Source organism: Paramisgurnus dabryanus, chromosome 17 (assembly GCF_030506205.2).
Source record: "Paramisgurnus dabryanus chromosome 17, PD_genome_1.1, whole genome shotgun sequence".
Classification (NCBI taxonomy): domain Eukaryota; kingdom Metazoa; phylum Chordata; class Actinopteri; order Cypriniformes; family Cobitidae; genus Paramisgurnus; species Paramisgurnus dabryanus.
Window position 1 is genome coordinate 13,474,933 of NC_133353.1, and position 24,517 is coordinate 13,499,449.

Consider the following 24,517-nt stretch of genomic DNA (forward strand, 5'->3'; position numbering starts at 1 on the left):
CAACCCAATGACAGACAATGTACAGTTTTGTAAAAAATTTTTACTTTTTTTCTGACAATGTACAATGCTTGTTTTAACTTTAAAATGTGCAATAAATTCGAAAAACGGTTTAGTTTACATGTTATATTTTCAACCAAAACCTGTGGCATTTTTAATAACCATCGCAGTTAACATAACCAGGGGCTATTTGCCCTATAAGTTAATAAATATCTTTGAGTAAACCATTAAACAAAAATAAATTTCTCTGCCCAAAAATATGTTTTAATATGCTAAATATGCTGTAAAAAGTAAAGCTTAATTTAATATATTTTCGAATTTTGAAATATCTTTGGTGTGGTCCCTGCTGAAAAAAAAACAATAAAACCATTACAGAAAATTCTAATTGTTTTATTGGTTTTATTGGGAATTGTATTGGTTCTAATGGAATATGGCCCAAAACACACTACAGTGTATTGTTTTTTGTTGGTCTCTAATGGTATGTATTGGTTGTATGTATTGGTTCTAATGGAATATGTATTGGTTCTAATGGAATATGCCTAAAACACACTACAGTGTAGTGGTTTTAATGGTAAAAGCTAATTGTCCCTATTGGTATTTTAATGTAAACCATTAGAATTTTCTGTAATGGTTTTATTGTTTTTTTTCAGCAGGGGTGGTGTCTGGAGAAGTGGATATACTTTTAATTGACCCCCATTTTTTTTCTCAAAGTGGACCAGAAAAGGTTGAATAAACCCTGACATGTAAGACTTTGTCTGACGCTGTTACTGAACATAATAATACATTTACAAATAAAATATCATGAACTAAACTAAATAATGTTCTATAGACGGTTTCAGCAGTAACAACATAAACAAGCGGCTGTCGTGGTCCGCACGTAACTTCCGGCAAACTCCGCTAAAAATAAATAATAACAAAGTTTTTTAAATGTAGTTTATTTATATAACAAGAAAAAAAACACTACCTAGGAAACCAAAACATTTGTTATTTTCGATGAGGCATTTGTTCAAGAGATCAGTTTAGCAACTAGTCAGACCATTAAAAAAAATGAAACCGGAAGTAAAGTTCGGATTCAGACGTGTATCACGTCAGCGCACGTGCGTACGATGAAACCGTCTATATAAGACTGTATCTAACTTAACTCAAACCTTCCTCCTCATATGCACTCACTTACATGCCACCTCAAAACTTTTTTTCTTTACCTCGGACAAACAACTTCTTGTGGAAGTTAAAATTTTGTTCTGGGCCACGTTCTTCATACATAGCTAACTCAGTTAGCTGGATTTGATGGTTGACAGTTTGGCTTGATCATGATCTTGGATTATTTGGATCTTCGAAGTTCATCCTAGAGTTGCTGTCATAGCAACATGTCCTTAAGCTTAAAGGCTTTATCATAACAAGATTAGATTGCACCCATTTTAAGCGCAGGTGATACGAAAAGTCTGTCGCAGTCATTTATTCTCTTTACGAGCGCAATCTGCGTAGATGCACGATTATATGAAGAGCATGTCAAATTCAACACGTAGGCTAATAAAAAGGATAGACTGAATCCTTTAGCGAAGTGCTTTTAACATTTTTTATATTGTGCAACTTGTTTTTGTGGAACAAGTGTTTTTGTTGGATTATTATTCTTAAACGAAAGACAAGACAAACAAGCATATAACCACATTTATTTTAAGTTCATTTTAATTTTTTATAAAAGACATGATGTGATGTAGGCTACAATAAAAAATATTACTCAGTGTGAAATAAGTCCCTTTTGAATCAAAAATCTCCTATTTTAGTTTTGTCTTTAGATTGTTAAGTTCAACGTCATTCATGGAAGGTTTAATTAGTTATTTGTATCTATTCTATCTTTAAAACTCTACAAAAAATGTTTCCCTGTCACTTTTCTGAATCAATAAATTCACAGTAGGCCTATGTGACAAAAATGGCAATAACCAAATAAGTTTTTTCCCACACATTTTCACATATCTTTTTCTTCTTTACTACACTTTTCTGTGCAGACTCATTCAAGACCACCTCTGGGCCTATATTGTTGCAGTCAGAAATCAGTTTTATAAGAATAATGCAACTGAAGAAACTTCTTGGGAACTGCTGAAAGTGTATGATTTCAAATAATTTAATCCTGCCATAGGCTACTAATCATCAACAGCAGGTGTGTTTAAAGAACCGAATTAGTAAATTAGCTCCACCTATGCTGCTTTTCCATTTTCCAAGTCCACTACGTCATAGGTCACATGATAACGTCAACATGGCAGATTTTGTCCCTACTAACGCGAATGTATGTACTGTCTTAGCGCTCGTTTAGTAGGTACTCAGTGAAATTCAGTACCTACTCAGTAAGTATGCGATTTCGGATTCAGCCAACAGGTTGTTGACAGCGTAAGCTAGCATGAACGTAAAGCTAATATTTTACATTATAGCAATGACGCTGACGATTCTCTCAGACCAATCAGTGATGTACAGTGTTTTCGCGTAACGTTTTGGTATCACCTCGGGTCGCTTGGAACCCCATCCGAGAAGGTACAAAAAAAAGTATTGGGTACTAGGTACTGCACCCAGTGAAAAAGCCCCCAAAAGTAAGCTGACCCAAACCAAACCGTGGGGTACTATGCAATGGAAAAGTGCCATTAGACTTCATGCAGTGCTGTGCAGACAGATCAGCGTATGACATCAAAGTAAGGCGAAGACCGTTTAGTGCCTACTAATCGCTCTCACGTCATTTGCTGATCGGTCTCCGCTGCATGAAGTCAATCATTTACGCGCAGATCTTTATTCTTTCTTTCTTATTATGCCATGAGTATACACAAATAGACTGAATAATCAATTTTAAATTCAAACCGCATTAGTGCCCTCTCAAGGTATGTGCAATGCGTATAACCGTATGGCTGCAGGCACCACTCTTAGAAAGGATGTGCTAATTTTTTACACATCTTTTTGTGTTAAGCTTTTAACACATTACAGGTATGTGTAATTTTAAAACATTATGTGTCATTTTGTTTTGATTTTGTGTTCAAATAAATCACAAGTTGTGCTAAAAGTAACACAATATGTGTTGTTTCAACAATAACAGAGAGATGGGTGGATTCTGGGACGCATTTAGTGTGTTGTCCCATAATCAATACTAATGTGTGGTTTTTAACAAATCTATTCTAAGACTGTAGGTAGGCCAGGGGTCACCAATGCTGCTCCTGGAGGGCCGGTGTCTCTGCAGAGTTTAGCTCCAACCCTAATCAAACGCACTTGAAGCAGCTTATTAAGGTGCTTCAGGTGTGTTTGATTAGGGTTGGAGCTAAGACACCGGCCGAGACACCGGCCCTCCAGGAGCAGGATTGGTGACCCCTGAGGTGGGCTATACCCAATGCGGACTGATAAAGTAGTGGGTACATGCTGGCCTGCATAACAATGGTTTTAACCTTCATACATCAAATATTTAAAAATGTAGTATTTCAAGCAAATACATTTCTGATAATAGCATATAGATAGGCTATTAAAAGCGCACGTGTTACATAATTTTACATAGCACACAGCCTAATGCTTATATTATATTTTTTATTTATTTATCTTTTAATTGCTGTGTTCCCTGCTGGAAGATATTGTATTATAAGACACGTTCAAACCTATTCAGTCTGCATGTGTTAGACAACAAAAAAATTTTAATGGTACATAAATGTATTTCCTGACTGAAATATAGGTTTGTTTGTATATTTTATAAATATAAAATCATATGGCAAAAGATATACTTAAACATAAAATATATAAAATTAAATATATTAACACAAATTCCAAAAAAATTTCACCATATGGGAAAATTGCATATATTTTCAGGTTTTTATTTATTTAGCCTATTATATTGTGCACCATAGGCCTATAATGAATTCTGCCTGGTAATGTTTATCTTACTGTGTTAAGCACCTATTTAAAAACTAAATTGGGGTATGATTTCCCTGCCACAGTTATTGTTATAATATTGTACCTTATAAAAAGCTATAAAGCCATATGATCACAATCATGGTTTGTGCTTCATTTTAGTTCACGTAAGAGTCTCTCCAGAGCAGAACGAATTGCCATGGGTAACAACTACAGTAAAAATCAAGGTAAGAAATAAAGAAACATCTCAGTTACGTATGTAACTCTCGTTCCCTGGAGGAACGGAATGGAGATGTAACGTTGTGACCGACATATTGGGAACATGCTTTGCAGGACCAATCTACTTCAAGAAACTTGTAAAACGGCAATCCGATGACAACCGATAGGTTCCCCATATCGAAGTCTCTGAGTAGTCACACAAACTTGACAGAGACACAGAGCAGGCTCTGCTAAGTGAAAACTTGGACTGGAAGTATTTACCCCACGGAATATACACTCATAGGAACCCTGCGTAGGGGACTATATAGACGGCAGGCCTATCACAGGTTACACTGAATACAGCTAATGAAAGGCTGACAGCAGATGCTCCGCAACATCGGCCGCCAAGGGCGGTGGAGGAGTACCAAACTCGAAGGAGTGCAAGATATACAGGCCACATCTTGAGGTAGTTGATGTGCCAGTGCAGCTGGGTTGCTGCCCACACCCCTGAGACTGCAAGCCTGTTGTACATGGCCCCCCATCTGTGCATACAATAGCCTGGAGAAACACTTGGTTTGACGATGGAGCAAAAGTGAGACAGCATGACTTCTGCAAGGAGCAGAGCTTGCTCTTCTCCCAGTTGACTCGAAATACCCAAATGAGCAAGGTGCTTGAGCAATAAGTCTCTCTGTTCATAAAGCATCTGCCAAGATTGAGCTATTATAAGCCGGTCTTCAAGAGCCCCCACCACAACTTTCGTAAAGACAAGTGGAGAGAGAGACAGCTTGAATGGCAAGACTTTGCACTGATATGCCTGCCCCTGAACACAAAGCTGAGAAACGGCCTGTGACAAGGAAGAATCGAGACATGAAAATCTACGTCCTTCAGGTCTGTGGCTGCAAAAAAAATTTGGGGACGGATACATTGAAAAAAAAATTTGTGCATTTTATGGGGTGCCCAAGCTGCTCGACACACCCGCTGATGATAGAGGAAGGGGAGGACAAAGGTTTTTAAGACCAGCCGTAGCTCCCGAGTTCCTCTGAAGACCCGGAGAGGGGAACTTTCTCTACACGACATGTGTGTGCCGGCTGAAACAACTGGCGAAACATGAGTTATGTTTTCTCTACTCGTTCCTATAAAGGGGGAGGCAATTGTTAAAAAGCAGTCCCCTTCATCTCCAGGTGCTTAGACTTGTTTCCTTTCCTGCAGCGGGCTGAGTGAGCAGGGCGGGACACCCTCGGCGAGGAGCAGGATGAGGCACCGACTAGATAGACCGGAAGGGGCAGATGGTTTCAGACACGGTATGATGGCCTCAGTGCGCTTTTAGGCAAGATGCCGTTAGTGGGCATGGCTGCTTTCAGGCTCACGAGGTAAGGGTCGGCTGGTCTCTCAGGATCCCAAAGTAACCCTTAGTGGCTCTGCTGTCGAGAAAGGTAAGGGGTGATGGCTGAAAAGGTCGGTTGCGAGAGGAGAACATGGAAGAAAGGTACTGGAGGTGAGGCTTGAGACAACCGAGCAGCTCCAAAGTACCAATCATCCAGGCAGGACAGGTCGGGTGGGGGAGGTTGAGTCTGTCTGCCCAATCAACTTCAGCAAGCGGCGTACTTCCGAGCAGAAAGAGAGCTTCTCGACAGCAGTTGACTGCCTACTTTCGAAGCAAAAATAGCTGATTTTGTATGTACCTGACACTCGTTTTATAGTCTCATGGAGTATAGCCGCAGCCGGCAGATGCAAATACCTGCATGCCAAGTTCATTAGCTTTTTAGTTTCTCGAAGTATTTTGGTCCCGCTGAAGCATGTTCCCAATACATCGGTCATGATAGTGACCGACTGAAAGGGAACAACAAGATACTTAACTAAAATGTCACAAGGGGATGAAAGAGATATACAGATAAGTTGTACTGTGTTGGTATTCAAATTTGCAAGATATGAAAAGAAATTCCATGATCATTATAGCCCACATGTGCCTAAACGGTGATGCATGACACAGAATGTACTTTAATCTCAGTAAGAAGAACAGTATGGAGAAGAGCAAATGGTAGGCTACTTTTTAAGCCACCATGAGCAAACAACAAAACAAAGCAATTGATTAGGCAGAGAGGTTTATGAACTTTTGGTTAAAATGAGTAATTGTCCAAAATCTTCAGAATTCTCTTTTTCCACAGGGCCTGTAAAGGAAGGTTTCCAAATTATTTCACTTGGTAAAGCAGGAACGGGGAAAAGTCATACAGGAAATACTATTTTAGGTTCTCCAAATTTGTTCAGCACAAAATGTTTCCCAGTGTCTGTGACAGAAGCATGTGACTCAAAAACAGCTACTGTCAATGCGAGACCCATCACATACATTGACACCCCTGGCTTTTTTGATACAGTTTCCACTGAGCACAGCCTGAGATCAGAGATATTAAGGTCTATCATTAAATGTTCTCAAGGGCCTCATGCCTTCTTAATTATTCTCAAAGCTGAGACTTACACAGGTCAGGAGATGGAAACCGTGAGGGAAATCACAGAATCATTTGGGGAAGATGCATTAAACTATGCAATTGTCCTTTTCACTCATGGTGATAATCTTGATGAAGGTCAGACCATTGAGGATTTTGTAAGTAGGAATCAAGAGTTACAGCAGTTGGTGGATAAGTGTGAAGGTCGCTGTCATGTCATTGATAACAGATACTGGAATCATAAGAAGAGAGGATACAGGAGCAACAAAGTTCAGGTAGAGAAGCTGCTGAATACTATAGAAAACATGGTAAAGAGGAATGAAGGAGGACGCTACACTAATGAAATGCTACAGATTGTGAATAGAGAAATGCAAGAGACGGAGGATGAGATAAATAGGGAATCAAATGGAAGACTGTCAGAAGAGCAAATCAGAGATGAGGCAGAGAACAAAGTGCACACAGAACTCTCAGTGAGACTTGCAGGAGTGGCAACAGGGGTTTTGCTGGGTGCTCTGCTAGGAATTCCCACGTCAATTGCTTTTGCAGTCAAGAATATCAGTCTTGGTAAGGTTATAGTGGCTACAAAAATTACAGCAACTGCGCTGTCAGTAATGAATCCTGGCACAGTGGCAGGTGTTGTGGTTGGAGGTGTTGTACTTGCGGGTGCAGTAGTTGGAGGTCGTACAGCATATGAAGCTGTAGATGGAGAACAGACTGTTCAAGGAGCAATAAGGCAAGCATATAAGGCATGTAAAAAAAAGTCAGAAATTTTTACTGTAAAACCAAAAGTAAAAATAAAATAGTTTTGTTCTTTTAACATTAATATGCAAAGCTCTGATGAGTTGCAAAAAAATTTTGTTTTTTTAGTCACACTTAAAAAAAGTTAATTTAACATTAGGAGGATTTCCAGTTACCAGCAGTGTTGGGGAAAGTTACTTTTAAATATAATGCATTACAACAGGGCTATTCAAATCTTACCCTGGAGGGCCGGAGCACTGCATCGTTTAGCTCCAACCCTATTTAAACTTACCCACCTGTGATGGTCTACGGATCATGAAGACCTTGATTTAGCTTGCTCAGGTGTGTTTGATCAGGGTTGGAGCTCTAAACTATGCAGTGCTCCGGCCCTCCAGGGTAAGATTTGAATAGCCCTGCATTACAATATTAAGTTACTCCCCAAAAAAGTAACTAATTGCATTACTTAGTTACTTTTAATGGAAGGTCATGCTTACGTTACTTTTAAGTTACTTTTGCGTTACTTTTTCTTACTTGGCTGAGGCTTGATCTCTTTCAGGCTTTGCAGGTGTTTTTTATGATCGCAAAAATGTCAAGCTCAAACTGTTCCCGCTCAGGCACACAGAGTGCATAATTCAAAGTTAATATGTTCAGTTTAATTCAGTATAGGGATGTCCCGATCAGGTTTTTTTGCCCTTGAGTCCGAGTCATTTGATTTTGATTATCTGCCGATACCGAGTCCCGATCCGATACTTCTATAATAAATGAAAAAAGAATAAAGAAGAGCGAAAAAACAGATCCAGGATATTCCGTTATGTCATGCCGCACGCATTGCTGTTTCTGTGTGGAATCAAAAGGGTCTAACTCTGTGCCAGAGCATAACTATTGATTTGTTAAAAAATACTGAGAATATAGTATATATGTTCAGGGGTTAAATTGGGGTTTGTTTTGTGGGGATGCTCTGTTAGGAGGGAGGGTTCGAGGGGTAACATGTTTTATCCTGATGACAGCAATGCCATTGGTGTGTTCTAAAGACATTTTGGACCTCTGATAGGATTTTATAAGTTTCAGCTTTAAAGCTATGCCACAGGTTGACCCAAACTTTAAAACCTGAACTTTAAATTATGCAAATCTATGAGTCTATCACCCTATATGCATTTGTTGCACATGTCATTATGCACTATTGATCAAACTTTGAAGGAAGTTATAAGAATCAACCTCCTTGACTAATTCTAGGCATAAGATAGGCCACCCAAAAAGACTCAATTAACAAGAAAAACAACATACTGATTCAGCAATAGGGTATGTCTTATAAATTAGCCATAGAGATTCCCTAAGCTGGTCAGCTGTTAGTTAAACAATCACTAGTTAGGCCGTAATTGATTGGTATAATCAAAATACATTATTTTATTATAAAATAAGTTGTATCCAGTCATCTAGTTAACATATTGTAATAAGATGATTGACATGGCTATACATACTTTAATACTTTGTTTCTAGACTTCTATTAAGTTTTTTCAACATGTGCACCATTTTTACCTCTCTCTCTATCTCTCATCTCTACAATGTGTAATGTGATCCTCCGTTCTTGAGGTTCTGAGTGAGACACAGAGCTGGGTCCTGATATAGATTAACTGAGCACATAGTGACAAAAACGATCAACGCGTCCTTTAAATGAGTGGTAAAAACCCGATTTTTACACAAACGTGGGAAGCCTATGAATGAAAACACTTCATATTCGCGTCAGTTCACACGCACCAGCGCAGCGAGTACACTGGCGCGGAGAAGAGCGAGCCCTTCAGTATTTTGTGCCAGGGCTCAGCCCCGGACGGTCCTGGCCCAATTTAAACCCTGCATGTGTATCCGAGTCCTGATCGAAAGGTAACGTCCGATTCCGATCGCGTCTGAAACCACGTGATCGGGGCCGATTTCCGATCACGTGATCGGATAGGGAGATCCCTAATTCAGTACAATATTTAATTTTTAATTTGATTTAATTAAACAGAAAAGTAACTTGCATTACTTTTTTTAAAAAAGTAACTCAAATATCAACGTTTACATTTATAAAGTAATGCGTTACTTTACGCATTACTTCAGAAAAGTAATATTATTACGTAATGTGTGTTACTTGTAATGCGTTACCCCCAACACTGCATTGCATGAGGCAGCATTATGAGAGTAAATTTTAAGATTGTTATTTTATGTGTTGTTCAGTAAATAAATAGACTTGTTAGAGATTCATGTTCATTTGTCTTGGATAATTCAGGGTTTGATATGTTTTGAGTTGCTGTCATTGTTCATAAGAATGGTGTTTGTGCTCATGTGAGAGATTACGTGACAATCGTAATGTGTGTTTTGAAAATAGCAAAAACTGTTCTATGCCAGTAGTGAGTCTTCCTGATCATTTTGAGTTTTAGCTTATGTGTCATAAAAAATTGGTTAACATAAAATTGCTTATCATGTACTTATTTTTAAGTTATGTTCTTATTTTTAAGAATTGGAAAATCTCCTCAACCAACCTGTTAATATTTTTTGGCAGTCTTTGCCTAATGGTTCAACATTCAGGCTTGTAACCTGGGAGCGGCAGGTTCCAGTTTAACAACTGTCAGGTTGCAACTGAGGTGCCCTTGAGCATGTCCCCATTGCTTCCCGGAAGCTGCAGTGATAACTGCCCACTGCTACGTGTGTGTGTGTTCACTACTCTATGTATGGGTTACATTCCAATTATGGGTTATCATTTATTTGTCACTTTCATATAATGTCATGCGAACGGAAACATAAATGACTGTCCTCAATAATATTGAAAGTGAAGTAATTGTCACTTGTTAGGCTACTTATTAGTTTTTGTATACTGCCTCTTTCTCATTGGTTGCTCCTAAACCACATGAGGAATCTTTTCTTTAATGTATTTTTCTTCACCATTCAATCAATAAAAATGTGTTATCAGATCTTGTTTGTTCTCATTTTTTGTACATTTACACTTTTTCGTTTTGCAGACACGTTTAATCAAAGCGCTTACAAATGAGATGGCATTTAACACTTTTCCTTAAAAGCCAGGAATTAGAACAATATAAAAGTACAGAAAGATATACACTCACCTGAAGGATTATTAGGAACACCTGTTCAATTTCTCATTATTGCAATTATCGGTAACACTTTATTTTACGACCCGCAAAGTACCGCGTAATTAAACCGAATTTACAGCGTACCTATTTGTAACAACAGGGTAGGTAACCTGTAGGTATAAGGGAATAATATTTTAAGTTTGGGGTAATAAGGGGGTAAGAATATGAAGAATTATAAATTATTTATACTCTAAGTATTTTATAACAACAGGGTACCTATTGTAATATTACGTGGTATGTATGACTTAGTCAAGTCTATGGGGAAATTATGTTTTATTTATTTTTTATTGTGAATTTTTCATATTGACTACTGAATGTTGTATACAGTCAATGTCTACGAGCCACATCGGCAAATAAATATAACAGCATATCACTTTTATTTTAGTAGCCTATATTACTTGCTTTTAATAACAAAAGTCAAGCTGATTTAATGTGGTTATCTTTTTTTAAGGTTAGTACAATAAAAATAGCAACTTATTCCCTATTTACCAGGGAACTCCTACATTTGCGGACATATTTGAAGTGGTGCTTTGCAATTTATTTACTGTAAACACAAGTATTTTAGCCAAATATAATTTATGCAATGGCAAACCAGAATGAAACAACTGCAGATATCAGCTCCCGCTAAAGCAAAAGACGACTACATGCGTAGACTACTGCGCAGGTGTAGAGCGCGCGGTCGTCTGCAGGAGGTTTGCTGGAACGCGATCCTGAGGTGAAATTTCTTTAAGAGGTTTTAAAAACGTTCTACACTGTGGAGTACAGCTGCGAGTGATGTTAGCAGGTTCCGCATGCTGGATAAGGTGACTGGTTTTGTTAATACATGACTCACGCATTTCAAACAATTTTTCAAGAAAGTTGCTAGCTAACGGTAGCAGGTTAGCTAGCACATAAGTAAGCCTAAAATTTATAAACGTAACTGGCTTAGAAAACTCTGTTTCTGTCAAGGCACAGTGAAGAAACATTTACTGAAGGCTTTCATTTATGTTTTTTATATGTTATGCAGAACAGCATTTGTGAGACGACATCAACTCATCATCCGAGTGGACAAGAACACCAACAGAGGAAGCCAAGCCGCAAAAAACAATTCAAAATTGTCATGACTTTTTATTTTAAATAAAAGTTATGTGATAATAAACATTAAGTGTTGGCTTAATTATAGTGTTTTAAAGATGTTTTGAAATAAGTTGTTTTAAAATAAAAATAACAATATTCTGTATGTTTATGGTATTTACCCTATAACATTTATTAACAAGAGGTGAACAAAGCACCACTTTAGTTTACAGCCCGCAAATATGAGAGTTACCTGGTACATACACAGAACAAGCGGGGAATAAGCCCCACTTCAATTTACAGCCCGCAAATATAAGAGTTACCTGGTACATACACAGAACAATCGGGGAATAAGCCCCACTTCAATTTACAGCCCGCAAATATAAGAGTTACCTGGTAACTCCTGTATACATATACAGATCAAAGAGGTACAAGTTGCTATTATTTTTATTGTGTGTTATATTTTATTTGCCGACGTGGCTTGTAGACATCAACTGTAGGCTATACAAAACACTTCATCAGGTAAGTAGCAAATATGAAAAAAAAAAACTATTACACATAGACCATATTACCCATAGACGTAAGTCATACATACCACGTAATATTACAATAGGTACCCTGTAGTTATGAAATACTTAGAGAATAATTTTCCATATATTCTTACCCCCTTATTACCCCAAACTTAAAATATTATTCCCTTATAACTACAAGTACGTACTGTAGAGGTACTCTGTTGTTACAAATAGGTACGCTGTAAATTCGGTTTAATTACGCGGTACTTTGCGGGTCGTAAAATAAAGTGTTACCCAATTATCTAATCAACCAATCAAATGGCTGTTGCTTCAATGCATTTAGGGGTGTGGTCCTGGTCAAGACAATCTCCTGAACTCCAAACTGAATGTCAGAACAGGAAAGAAATGTGATTTAAGCAATTTTGAGTGTGGCATGGTTGTTGGTGCCAGACTGGCCTGTCTAAGTATTTCACAATCTGCTCAGTTACTGTGATTTTCACGCATAACCATTTCTAGGGTTTACAAAGAATGGTGTGAAAAGGGAAAAACATCCAGTACATGGCAGTCCTGTGTGTGAAAATGCCATGTTGATGCTAGAGGAGAATGGGTCAACTGATTCAAGCTGATATAAGAGCAACTTTGACTGAAATAACCATTGTTACAACCGAAGTATGCAGCAAAGCATTTATGAAGCCACAACACGCACAACCTTAAAGGAATAGTCTACCCATATTAAACTATGTTATTACCTCAACTTAGACGAATTAATACATATCTATCTTTTTTCAATGCGTGCACTGTACAGCGCATCGTGAATGTGTTAGCATTTAGCCTAGACCGATTCATTCCTATGGTACCAAACAGGGAAGCCACCAAACACTTCCGTGTTTTCCCTATTTAAAGAATGTTACATGAGGAGTTATACTAGGAAGTATGGTGCCACAAAATAAAACTTTTTTTGGTACCATAGGAATGAATGGGGCTAGGCTAAATGCTAACACATTCATAACGCGCTGTACAGTGCACGCATTGAAAAAAGATAGATATGTATTAATTCGTCTAGGTTGAGGTAATAACATAGTTTAATATGGCAAAAGGGTAGACTATTCCTTTAAAGGCGGATTGGCTACAACAGCAGAAGACCCCACCGGGTACCACTCATCTTCACTTCAAATAGGAAAAATTTGCACGAGCTCACCAAAATTGGACAGTTTGGACTGAAAAAATGTTGCCTGGTCTGATGAGTCTCGATATCTGTTGAGACATTCAGATGGTAGAGTCAGAATTTGGCGTAAACAGAATGAGAACATGGATCCATCATGCCTTGATACCACTGTGCAGGCTGGTGGTGGTGGTGTAATGGTGTGGGGGATGTTTTCTTGGCACACTTTAGGCCCCTTAGTGCCAATTGGGCATCGTTTAAATGCCACGGTCTAGCTGAGTATTGTTTCTGACCATGTCCATCCCTTTATGACCACCATGTACCCATCCATGAAAAACTTCCGGGTTGAGGGTTGAGGGGGAACGCTGGCGCGTTTGGCTGCCGCTCCTTGCTCCCGTTCGTTTGTTTGTTTATTTGCTTCCAAATAGTAAGTTACGGTTTTGGAGCTTTTAAAGCTTTTGGAGCTTTTAAAGTCTGAGGAAGTCTGAGGAAGTTTAAAAGACTGAGTTTAAAAGACTGAGTTACCCTTCGAATCACTGGATTACGTACACTGGAGTTACATTCCTAACCACTGGATTACGATGTATGTTTTAGCTTCACCTGTTGGCCTGTTACTAATTTTGAACGTCTGCTGTTGGAACAAACTTTCCCGGTGCCCTCCTCTGGATTTACACTTCTGCGAGGCTGCTATTAGTGTGGATTCCTATATGGCGTTAAGGTATTCTATTTGCCAACTGTTGAAATTGAAACAGAACTTTTATCTGGCACATGATAACTATGCTAGCTGTGATGATGCTGGAATACTCCGGCGAAAGCGCTATTTACATCGCTCTTCAAGGCGTAGTGTTATCTGTTCCTCATCTGATGCTGTTTCCTACCCTGCATTTCTTCGTAAACCTCACAATCTGGTGTATAAACCTGCTGGAATTAATTTTAACAACTTGACTACGATTACATGCAAAGAGCATTCACGGAAGGTTTTGGAATCCCCGTGCCTGTTAAAATCTGCATGTTTCAACGCTCGCTCTGTCAACAATAAAGCAGTGGCTTTATCTGACATTATTTTGGAAGAAAAACTTGACTTTCTAAGTATAGTCGAGACATGGCACAGACATTCGGACGGTCTTCTCTTTAATGAACTCACTCCTGCTGGTTATGGTTTATTGGATCTCCCGCGATCCACTGGCACTAGAGGTGGTGGCATTATTGTTCTGTACAATCAGAAATACAATCTAAGACCCGTTGCTGTTCCAGTGTTCTCCTCATTTGAATGTCTTGTTTTAACTGTTTCTGACTGTCATTCAACTGCCATTGCTACAGTCTACCGGCCACCTAAAGCAAACAAAGACTTTTTAACTGAGTTTGCGGATCTGCTGTCGTATATGTGCCTTAAATTTCAGAAAATCCTTTTATTAGGGGATTTTAACATCCATATGGACAAAAAAGATTGTGCATTAACAAAGGATTTCTCGTCCTTGCTGGAATGCTTCGATTTAAATCAATTTGTTGATTGTACTACACATAACAAAGGACATATTTTAGACCTGGTGATATCTAATGGGTCTTTTGTGTCTGGGTTGTCTACTATTGATTTAGGATTGTCTGATCATCTGGCAGTCTTTTTTGATATGCATATACCTGTCACAAACACTGTTTCTTCTCGTATTATGACTTACCGGAAATGGAGATCAGTTGATCCTTATGATTTCTCTGTTTTTATTGATTCTTCATTAAGTTGTTTTACTCCATCTGACCCTCTGGAGAAAAGGGTCTCTATGTTAAACTCGGCTCTCTTATCTGGCCTGGATTTATTTGCTCCTTTAAAATCACGCTCTGTTTCATTCATGGGCCCTGCTCCATGGTATAATGATGACTTACGTATGATGAAAACATCTTGTCGTAAAATGGAGCGTAGGTGGCGTCTCTCAGGTCTGACTGTTCATTACGAGATATGGAAAGACTGCCTACAAGACTACAAGGCTGGAATTGTTTCAGCCAGATCTGACTACTTTTCTAAGATGATCAATGACAGTCAGAGTAATCCTAGACAACTTTTTAACTCCATTAACAAATTACTGAATCATAAAACTGTCACTTATGTTACTGCTTCTGATCATCTCTGTAACAGGTTTCTGGACTCTTTTGTCACCAAAGTTGAACAAATTCGTAGAGGTTTTTGTAATTCTACTTTAATGTCTTCTTCTGATTTTATTCCTTCCTTCTCTGGTACTAAGTGGTCTAATTTCTGTACAATTGATTCAGACTCTCTGTTAGCAGAGGTTTCAAAAATGAAAGCAGCCACCTCTCTATTAGATCCCATACCATTTGGTATGTTTCAGTCATGTTTTGATTCACTGTGTCCCTTTCTTTTGAGTATTATAAATGACTCACTGTGTACGGGGTTTGTACCTGCGGCTTTTAAAACTGCTGCTATTACACCAGTGCCTAAAAAGCCAAATATTGACTATGAGAACTTCACAAATTTTCGTCCAATATCTAATCTCCCTTTTTTTGCTAAACTTATGGAACGAGTAGTTTCTTCTCAGTTGATTTCTCATTTAACTGAGAACAATCTCTTTGAGCCTTTGCAATCAGGTTTTCGAAAATCACATAGTACAGAAACAGCTCTGGTAAGGGTGACAAATGACTTGTTAATCGCATCAGACTCTGGCTGTCTTTCAGTTTTGATCCTACTTGATCTCAGTGCCGCTTTTGACACTGTTGATCACTCAATTTTAATTACTCGTCTTGAAACAGTTTTTGGTGTTTCTAACACCGTTTTGAATTGGTTTAAGTCTTACCTATCTGATCGGAAGCAGTTTGTAGCCATGGGTGGTTTTAGATCAGATGTTAATGTTGTGCAGTCTGGTGTCCCTCAGGGGTCAATTTTGGGCCCTCTTCTTTTTAATATTTACGTCTATCCTCTAGGCCAACTTTTGAGATCACTTGGTCTAAAATTTCACTTTTATGCAGATGATACACAGATTTACATTCATTTTAGACCTAATGAAATTGTGCCAGTCAATTTTCTTTCTGAGTGTATTTTTAAGATGAAAGAATGGATGACTGAAAACTCTCTTTGTCTTAATAGTGAAAAGACTGAGATTATGCTTGTTGGCTCACCTCACCAACTACGCAAAGTAGAGCCAAGCACATTAACTCTTGATGGTTCAAATGTGGAGTTTCGGACTAGGTTGAGGAATCTAGGAGTGATTTTTGATGCCAATCTAACGTTTGAACCTCATGTTCTGAATACTGTAAAAAATTCATTCTTTCATCTTAGAAATATTGCCAAGTTGCGTCCTATGCTGTCTTTTAATACTGCGGAGAAATTGATTAACACTTTTGTGTTCTCTCGTATTGATTACTGTAATGCCTTGTTAGCTGGAGTGTCAAAAGCTACCCTAAACAGAATGCAGGTTTTGCAAAATTCGGCTGCAAGAATTCTGACTAGAACTAATGTGCGAGAACATATTACTCCTGTTTTGGAGTCTTTGCACTGGTTACCCATTAGGTTTAGGGTGGACTTCAAGATTTTGATGCTTACTTATAAGGCATTGCATGGTTTGGCGCCTCAATACTTGACAGAGCTTTTAATTCCATACACTCCAAAACGTGATCTTCGTTCCTCAGAAACTGGTCTTTTAACTGTTCCCTCAACTCGTTTAAAACTAATGGGAGACAGGGCTTTTTCCTCATCAGCTCCTAAACTCTGGAATTCTCTACCGATTGAGATTAGGCAAGCAAATTCTTTGGGTATTTTTAAATCTCAGCTTAAAACTCATTTTTTTATGTTAGCTTTTAATTGATTGTTTGCTCTTATCTTTGTTTTATATTCTTTAATGTTTTTTTTAATCCTAATCTTTATTATGTGTTGTATCTCTGTTGTTTTAATTGTTTTTGTAAAGCGCTTTGAGATGTGCACTTTAAAGGCGCTATAGAAAATAAAGTTTATTATTATTATTATATTATTATTATTATTATTATTATCCTCTGATGGCTACTTCCAGCAGGATAATGCACCATGTCACAAAGCTGGAATCATTTCAAATTGGTTTCTTGAACATGACAATGAGTTCACTGTACTAAAATGGCCCCCACAGTCACCAGATCTCAACCCAATATAGCATCTTTGGGATGTGGTGGAACGGGAGCTTTGTGCCCTGGATGTGCATCTCACAAATCTCCATCAACTGCAAGATGCTATCCTATCAATATGGGCCAACATTTTTTAAAGAATGCTTTCAGCACCTTGTTGAATCAATGCCACGTAGAATTAAGGCAGTTCTGAAGGCAAAAGGGGGTCAAACACGGTATTAGTATGGTGTTCCTAATAATCCTTTAGGTGAGAAGTTTTATCATTCTTAATGATAACCGTGGTAAATAAAGTCAAGTGTATATTAAAAATGCATGTGTCATTTATGATTTTTTGAAGTTTCGTGGTTTGGGTGGTTTCATTAGATTGGGTGGAGGCTGTCAGCTCCTTTATCCAGAGAAGAACTAAATTGGTAAATGTTTTTAAAAGTGGTTTGGTTCTCTGTTGTGAGGAAACAATCAGGCATCATTCACTGGCAAGGGACCATACTGTAGGAATAAGTGTAAGGATGCGGTTTCAGTGAATGTCCTGTAATCCATTGTCAGAGGCGTAAATTTGATGCAGGCTGCTAAAGCTTAAACTTAATTTAACATTTAATTTAGTTCGAGAATCAGGAACTCTTCCATTTCATTATTTTACAGTAACAAATGTATGACTTGGTTTTCAGGTGAAATAAAAAAACAAACAGAAAAACAAACAATAGATTTTCACACAATGTGTTTTTATAAAAATTTTAAAAGAAGATTAATTTTATCATTTTAATTCTGCTTTTTTCTGCTCAATGAATCATTTTTACGCTCTCTATTTCCGTCTTTTACAACAGGGCGTGAAGAGAAACAACTGCGAATTATACCTCTTGGGAAAACTGGTTGCGGGAAAAGTGAAACTGGAAATACCATTTTAAATGGTAAATTCTTCAAGGCTAAATGTGAGCCTATTTCTGTAACTAAAATATCTGCCTCTCAAACTGCAACTGTCCATGGTAGATCCATCACATATATCAACACACCTGGTGTTTTCGACACATCTCTCTCCGATGAAGAGTTGGAGAAAGAGATAATAATATCTTTTATTAGATGTTCTCCTGGGCCTCATGCTTTCCTAATTATTCTCAAAGTTGAGACGTACACAGCTCATGAGATAGAGATTGTGAGAAAAATCAGAAGCCTGTTTGGTGAAGGTGTCTTAAAATATGCAGTTGTCCTCTTCACTCATGGTGATAATCTGGATGAAGATCAAACCATTGAGCAATTTGTGAGCAAGAATTCAGAGTTACAGCAGTTGGTGGATAAGTGTGGAGGACCCTGTCATGTTATTGATAACAAATACTGGAATAATAAGAAAAAAGGATACAGGAGCAATAAAGTTCAGATAAAAAATCTACTGAGCACTATAAGCAAAATGGTGGAGAAGAATGAAGGTTACAGAGAATGTTATTCTAATGAAATGCTCCAAGCTTTAGGGAAATACAATGAAGTTAGAATACAGCAGCTTAGAGAAGAATTAAAAGGCAGATCAACTGAGAAGATCAGAGCCGAGGCAGAAGAAAAAACATATAGATGGGCAAAGTCATCTCAATCACATCGTGGAGCAACAGAGTGGCTACGAGCTTTCTTGGGATCTGTTTATCCTTGTTTTGGAAAACATTGTTCCAGTGTTGATCAAGATTACACTCCAATGCTTTTAAAAAACGAATAACTTTTGTCCATTGTCTATTAATGTCACTAATGAGTTTCAAACGATTTGTGACTATAAAGCCATAAAGAGGCTGTCACATGTATTTACTAATCTTAAATATATCCATTTAATTTAGCTTGTGGGTGTCATGGAAAATGTTATCTTTACTTATTTTTTCTTAACTTATTTTTACTGTTTTATGATTTGTTGATGTTAATTAAGAGTTTTATGGTATAAGCTGCATAAGTAAACTAAGCTACATTTTCAGTCTTGATCTTAGTCACTATACGTGACATATAGCGATGGGAAATTACTGGCTTGCTGTCCAGACTTAATGTTTTATACAAAGGTAGAAATAGAAAGAGCTGCAAACAGGATGCATGTGTTTAGCAAAACGGAAGCAGCTGAATATGTGTGAGCACGGAGCAGTTGTTCGCCTTCTCTCTGCACACTTTGAATGATGTAGATTGAATGCCCTTGCAAGAGATTAAAAATCATTTCAAACTGTATTGGGTTCTGACTATAATTATTCAAGTTCAATGAGGTTAAAAAATTCCATAACATGGGTCAAAAAAAACAAGTGAAAAAACAAGCTCAATAAAAAAACCAGTCAAGCTCAAAAAACAGTCCGAATAAATATAAAAAAATTATTTATTAAATATTTATGAATATTTTTAAAAAATGCATGTAATGCATATTTTTAAGTCAGGAACAATGTGTTATAAAAGTTTTGTTTATTAAACAAAAGTTTAATGATTTTTTCACAATATTAATGCGCTCACTGTGTCATGCTGATTTTTTTTGTTTATTTGATAGTGGCATTTTAAATTATAATCCTGAAAATAGTTTTAAAGTGTAAAACAACTTTTCCATAAAACTAACATTTGAGAACTATGAATTTAAGAACAAAAATAAAAAAATACAATACAATTATAGACAATCTTAGTTGGCATTCATTACAACTAAAATCATTAGCTAAATGATTAGCTTATTAAATTATTTAGCAGTTGCGCCTTTTGGGGATATTCTCATTTTGCGTCTTTTGCGGCGCACACAAATATGTTATCTCGAATGTAGCCGTGTGGCAAGTGAGCTGTTGGACTGTATGTTGTCTGTTGTAAGGGAACAGATGCTTGTGCTGTGCTATTTAAGCAAAATGAAATGTACTGGCCTGTGATTTGGCCGTGTGTGTGTTCGGTCACGTTAATCAAAAAGTCTCTGACAGAATCTCCAGAACAAAAGTAAAACTGTAACATGACATCATCTGTCTGAGGCAAAGCATTTTTTTTTCATTAAACGTGGGGGCTGGCACGAGCAGTTAAAAAATAAATGCTCTGCACCGCTGCAAATCAGTTTTCTATTATCTATCATTTCACTGCTTGATGAGAAGGTGCTGTGCACAGAAGCTGTGTGCAATGGGGAAAGCCGAGTGGGGGGCCGCAAGGGTCACCTCTGGGTCTCTCCCAAAATGGAATGGACGTGGGGGGGCAGGGGTGCCCATAGAGAAAAAATGGAATTAGTGGGCTAAAATCAGTCACACCTCGACTTTCTTCCAAATAACCGACATTTCATTTATAATATTATAAATAGAGGCCTATAGTTTCTGCACATCTGCACATGTTGTTTTTCTGAATTATGTGAAATGGCTAGTAAAAAAAGGTAAGTGACAGTTTGGGGGGGGGGGGGAAATCTGTTAATTACCCAGTCCCAAATAGACACAGAGATGGACAGGAAAAGGCCAAGTTACTTTTAAAATGCTGTGCCATGTAGTTGTTATGGTTTTATCTTTCATCTGCTCGCTTTCTGATTGGGTATCTTTTTGTTTCACGTAATCTACTGCGTCTGTGCATGTTTGTCCTCAGGGCTTCACCCCCCCCCAACAGAATTTCTGCTGTTCTACGTGCTTTCGAGCATATTCAGACACACTTAATGCACTGGCGCCAGGGACGGATTATGGCGATGATGTGCCCTGGGCACGGATGTCTCAAAGGCCCCCTTTACTAATTTTTTGGGCAACAGCGTTGCACCTGTATGCACAGGGCTCAAGTGTTGGTTCGCCTCTGCCTGTATGCCCCATCTTAACAATGGATTAACAATGGCACTAATACACGGGGAGAGAATGCACACAATATTCTGTACTTTCACACCACAAATTGGTTTATTTATATCTTACCACTATCTGTCAACATACATCATACTGTAAAACATCAATCAAAAAGATTCTGACCTCTCCAAATCATATCACAGGAGAAAATTCCATAAATATTTTACATTTCTACATTTAGCAGACATTTCATTACATTTCATGTGTAACAGTCGTTCACCACAGGCATTTAGGGTCTGGACACGGCAAAACTTTTAAACACGGCTGAAAATGCCTTGAGGACGCCGAATGCCAGCTGTTTTTCAGGCGAGCGCTTGGGTAGCTGTGATACTTCAGCTGTAAGCCGGTTGGTTGCTGTGGTAATGTCCCGCCCCTCCTCCGCTGTAATTGGACGGCCGTGTGAGAACTGACATTAACGAGCGGAGATTTCACTCAAGGTTGAATATTTTTGAACTCTCAGCGCTCAGTGCTGAAAAAACCCAGAGCGCCGGTTTTCAGTGCGGAAAAAACCCGCTAGCTGCTTGCTTATTTGAAAAACGCAGAGTTTTCAATGGAATCAATTGAAAACATGCGCTGGCCGCGGGCGTAAAAGCTGTGTGTCCAGCCCCTAAAGACAGTGAATATACGTCCTTGACACATTTTGCGTCTTAGTTCGTTTTTTACTCTTGCCATTAGAGAAAATGAACGTTCTCCTTCACAGTTGCTGACTGGCAGGGTGAGGAAAAGCTGTCCTTTTGTGCTTTTTTATCACTGATCCACTTGGTTGTGGTTTTAAACTCATTTTTGTTTTTGTTTTTGAGTAACCATCTTCTGCGCGTGACTTTTATATTACGCAATGCTTTTCACTCGCCTCTAGATGTCTCTCTCAACAGCGCAGCAATAGATTAAAATTATTTATTTGATTTATTTACTAGTTAATACTTTTGCAACTGCAAAAAACCTACATTATTCTTCAATATTTAACACTACTTTACTGAACATAAAATTAAAATATTTATTTGAAAATAATAGACAAAGTAAATTTGACAGGGCCCCCTGCTGGCCCAGTGCCCTGGGCAAGTGCCCAGTAGGCCCGTGCGTTAATCCGTGCCTGACTGGCGCGCACACCAAAGAAAAGATGTTTAGTTAATCGGTGCAATCAAGAAGACGATTAGGACTCTACCTACAATTGTTGTAATGCTGCGTTTACACCAGCCGCGGTAGAGGTATCAAACGCGAGTGATTTCAATGTTAAAGGAGCATTTCACCCGTAGAAACATTAATCTTTATTGAAAGTGTGTCATATTTGTAGTCGAAATGTAACATACATTTAGAATTTGGTGCCTATTTGACTGAGAAAAGGGATGTTTGTAGTCTCACCCCTTCAACAAAGATATTGGACTTCCTTCTTTCAATGATGCAAAAAGAAGATTTTTACATCATTGAAAGAAGGAAGTGCAACACTAAAATCTGTATTTCTCCTGTCTCAGCGGCAACTGAGGAAAGATGCATGACCATTCAAAAACATGACTGGGGTTCTAACATTACAAAGCTGCAAATGGGTGAAGTGTCCCTTTAAGTCAATGTGAAGATGCATTGATGCACGTCTGGAGGTCTCGCGGCTCGAATGAAGCGTTTAGCGCGGCACGGTAGACGCAATTCCGCCTCATTCGCGAATTGAGCGTCTGGCGTGGTACGCGCGAATGGTGCTATTTGTGCATTTTGCGTTTGACAGGGATTTGCGGCTGACACCCAAGTTGAAAATGTTAAACTTTGGCTGATTTTCGCGCCGGGTTAACCAATCAGGAGCCTGCTTGCTGCTGTGGTGGCAGCCCCGTCCGGAGTTACTCACTCAACATGAAGGAACGCTTGATATTGGACGTGAGCAGTCACCCGGAGCTATAAAACACAAGTTCTTATTTCTATAGAGACAGGAATAAAAAGGACCTCGCTTGGAAGAGTGTCAGTGAGGACATTGGGCAACCTGGAAAAGTTCTAAATACACATTTCACTTTTGAGTCACGTGACGTTTATCAACCTGCGGCATTCCCGCCGTTTTTTTAACTATTTTCCCCCTATAGTAAGGTGAACAAATACAAACAGGTAACTCTCTCGAGAAATGCACAATCAACATCAGCTATCTTGCAAACAGACAACCGCATAGCAACTTGTGGGAGGGCCACAAGAAGCGGATTTCACCTCTAACAAAGGCTAGTTTGAACACTTTCACCTGACATTCATTTTAGGCCCTGTTTGCATGGCACTTTCTGGCAATCCGTTCGAAGCAGGATGGAAAGGTGCTGTGTGTGCGTGGAGAATGCCATTCCACTTTATAAATGTCTGGAGCAGTTCTCCTGTAAATGTTGGCCCATTATCCAGCATATCTGGCTGTCCTTGCAATGAAAACACCTGATGCAAACGTCAATCGTTACTACTGCTGTAATGTTCTTAAGCACATGTGCTTCAATCTACTTTGAGTGGGCATCCACCAAAACAAGAAACATCCATCCCATGAAAGGACCTGCAAAATCCACATGCAACCTGGACCATGGTTTGTTAGGCCATTCCCATGGTTGATGTAAGACCTGATTTAAAAAAAAATGAGGAGTAACATTTGGTTCCACAGAAAGTTTTACTGTGGTACCCTTCAGGATTCCCAGTTTGTCCTTAAAACATATGGGTACTTTGTAATCACCTCATCGGGGAAGTGTTCACATTTACTCACATGAACTTACATGAAAACTATATTCAATCACTTTACATTTTTGTAGCTCCAGATATCCCTGTCTTTCTGAAACGCACTGATTTTGTACAAAACTCATCGATCTAAAATGCACTCTGGGTCCCTGATTAGCAAGCAAATCTGTATGTTGTGATTGGCCTGAATACCTCTGATGTCAGCCGGAAATGTGATGCTCCTTACCATGTTTGAAAGATTTGCTCACAACACAATGCTAACAGGAGTTAACTTGCAGGCTGAGTCCGAATCAGGAGAAATTATGATAATGTCTGTCTTGTCCACGTCATGTGCGTTTTGGTCACTTTTTAAGCTGGTCTAACTGGACTTAGCCCAGGGTTGTCCAAAGTCGGTCTTGGAGGGCTGGTGTCCTGCAGAGTTTAGCTAAAACTTCCCTCAACACACCTGCCTCAAAGTATCTAGTCTGCCTAAGACCTTGATTAGCTGGATCAGGTGTGTTTGATTAGGGTTGGCATAAAACTCTGCAGAGACACCGGCCCTCCAGGAGCAGGATTGGACACCCCTGACTTAGCCTGTCAGGCTGGAAGACCAGCTTTGCCAGGCTGGGAGGAACAGCTTAAACCAGCTACTGCCACCTTAAACCAGCTAAAACCAGCCAGCAGTTTATGCTGTGTCATTAGCTGGATTTTTCAATAGGGTGCTCTTTAATCGCAATAGTATTTTGTTATTTGTTTATATTTGCCTGTTCAACACAAAGTTTGCGTGTTTTATTGCCTCCGCTGTCATTAATTCATCTGCTGCATGTGATGTTAAACATGTAATGCACGGTCTGTTAATCTGTTCTCTTCACAAATAAATAAACACATT

At 38.6% G+C, this 24,517-nt stretch overlaps 2 protein-coding genes across 2 annotated transcripts; both read left to right on the top strand.

The window, feature by feature from the left end:
* Positions 1-6,101: 6,101 nt before the first annotated feature.
* On the top strand, positions 6,102-7,312 carry LOC141280966 (GTPase IMAP family member 7-like). The gene has a single exon (XM_073812482.1). It carries the CDS (start codon positions 6,191-6,193, stop codon positions 7,310-7,312), a length of 1,122 nt encoding a protein of 373 aa, XP_073668583.1. The 5' UTR covers positions 6,102-6,190.
* Positions 7,313-15,000: 7,688 nt separating this feature from the next.
* On the top strand, positions 15,001-18,890 carry LOC135737425 (GTPase IMAP family member 3-like). The gene is made up of 2 exons (XM_065255244.1): positions 15,001-15,133; positions 18,016-18,890. The coding sequence occupies exons 1-2, from the start codon at positions 15,001-15,003 to the stop codon at positions 18,888-18,890; spliced, it is 1,008 nt and encodes a 335-aa protein (XP_065111316.1).
* Positions 18,891-24,517: the final 5,627 nt, after the last annotated feature.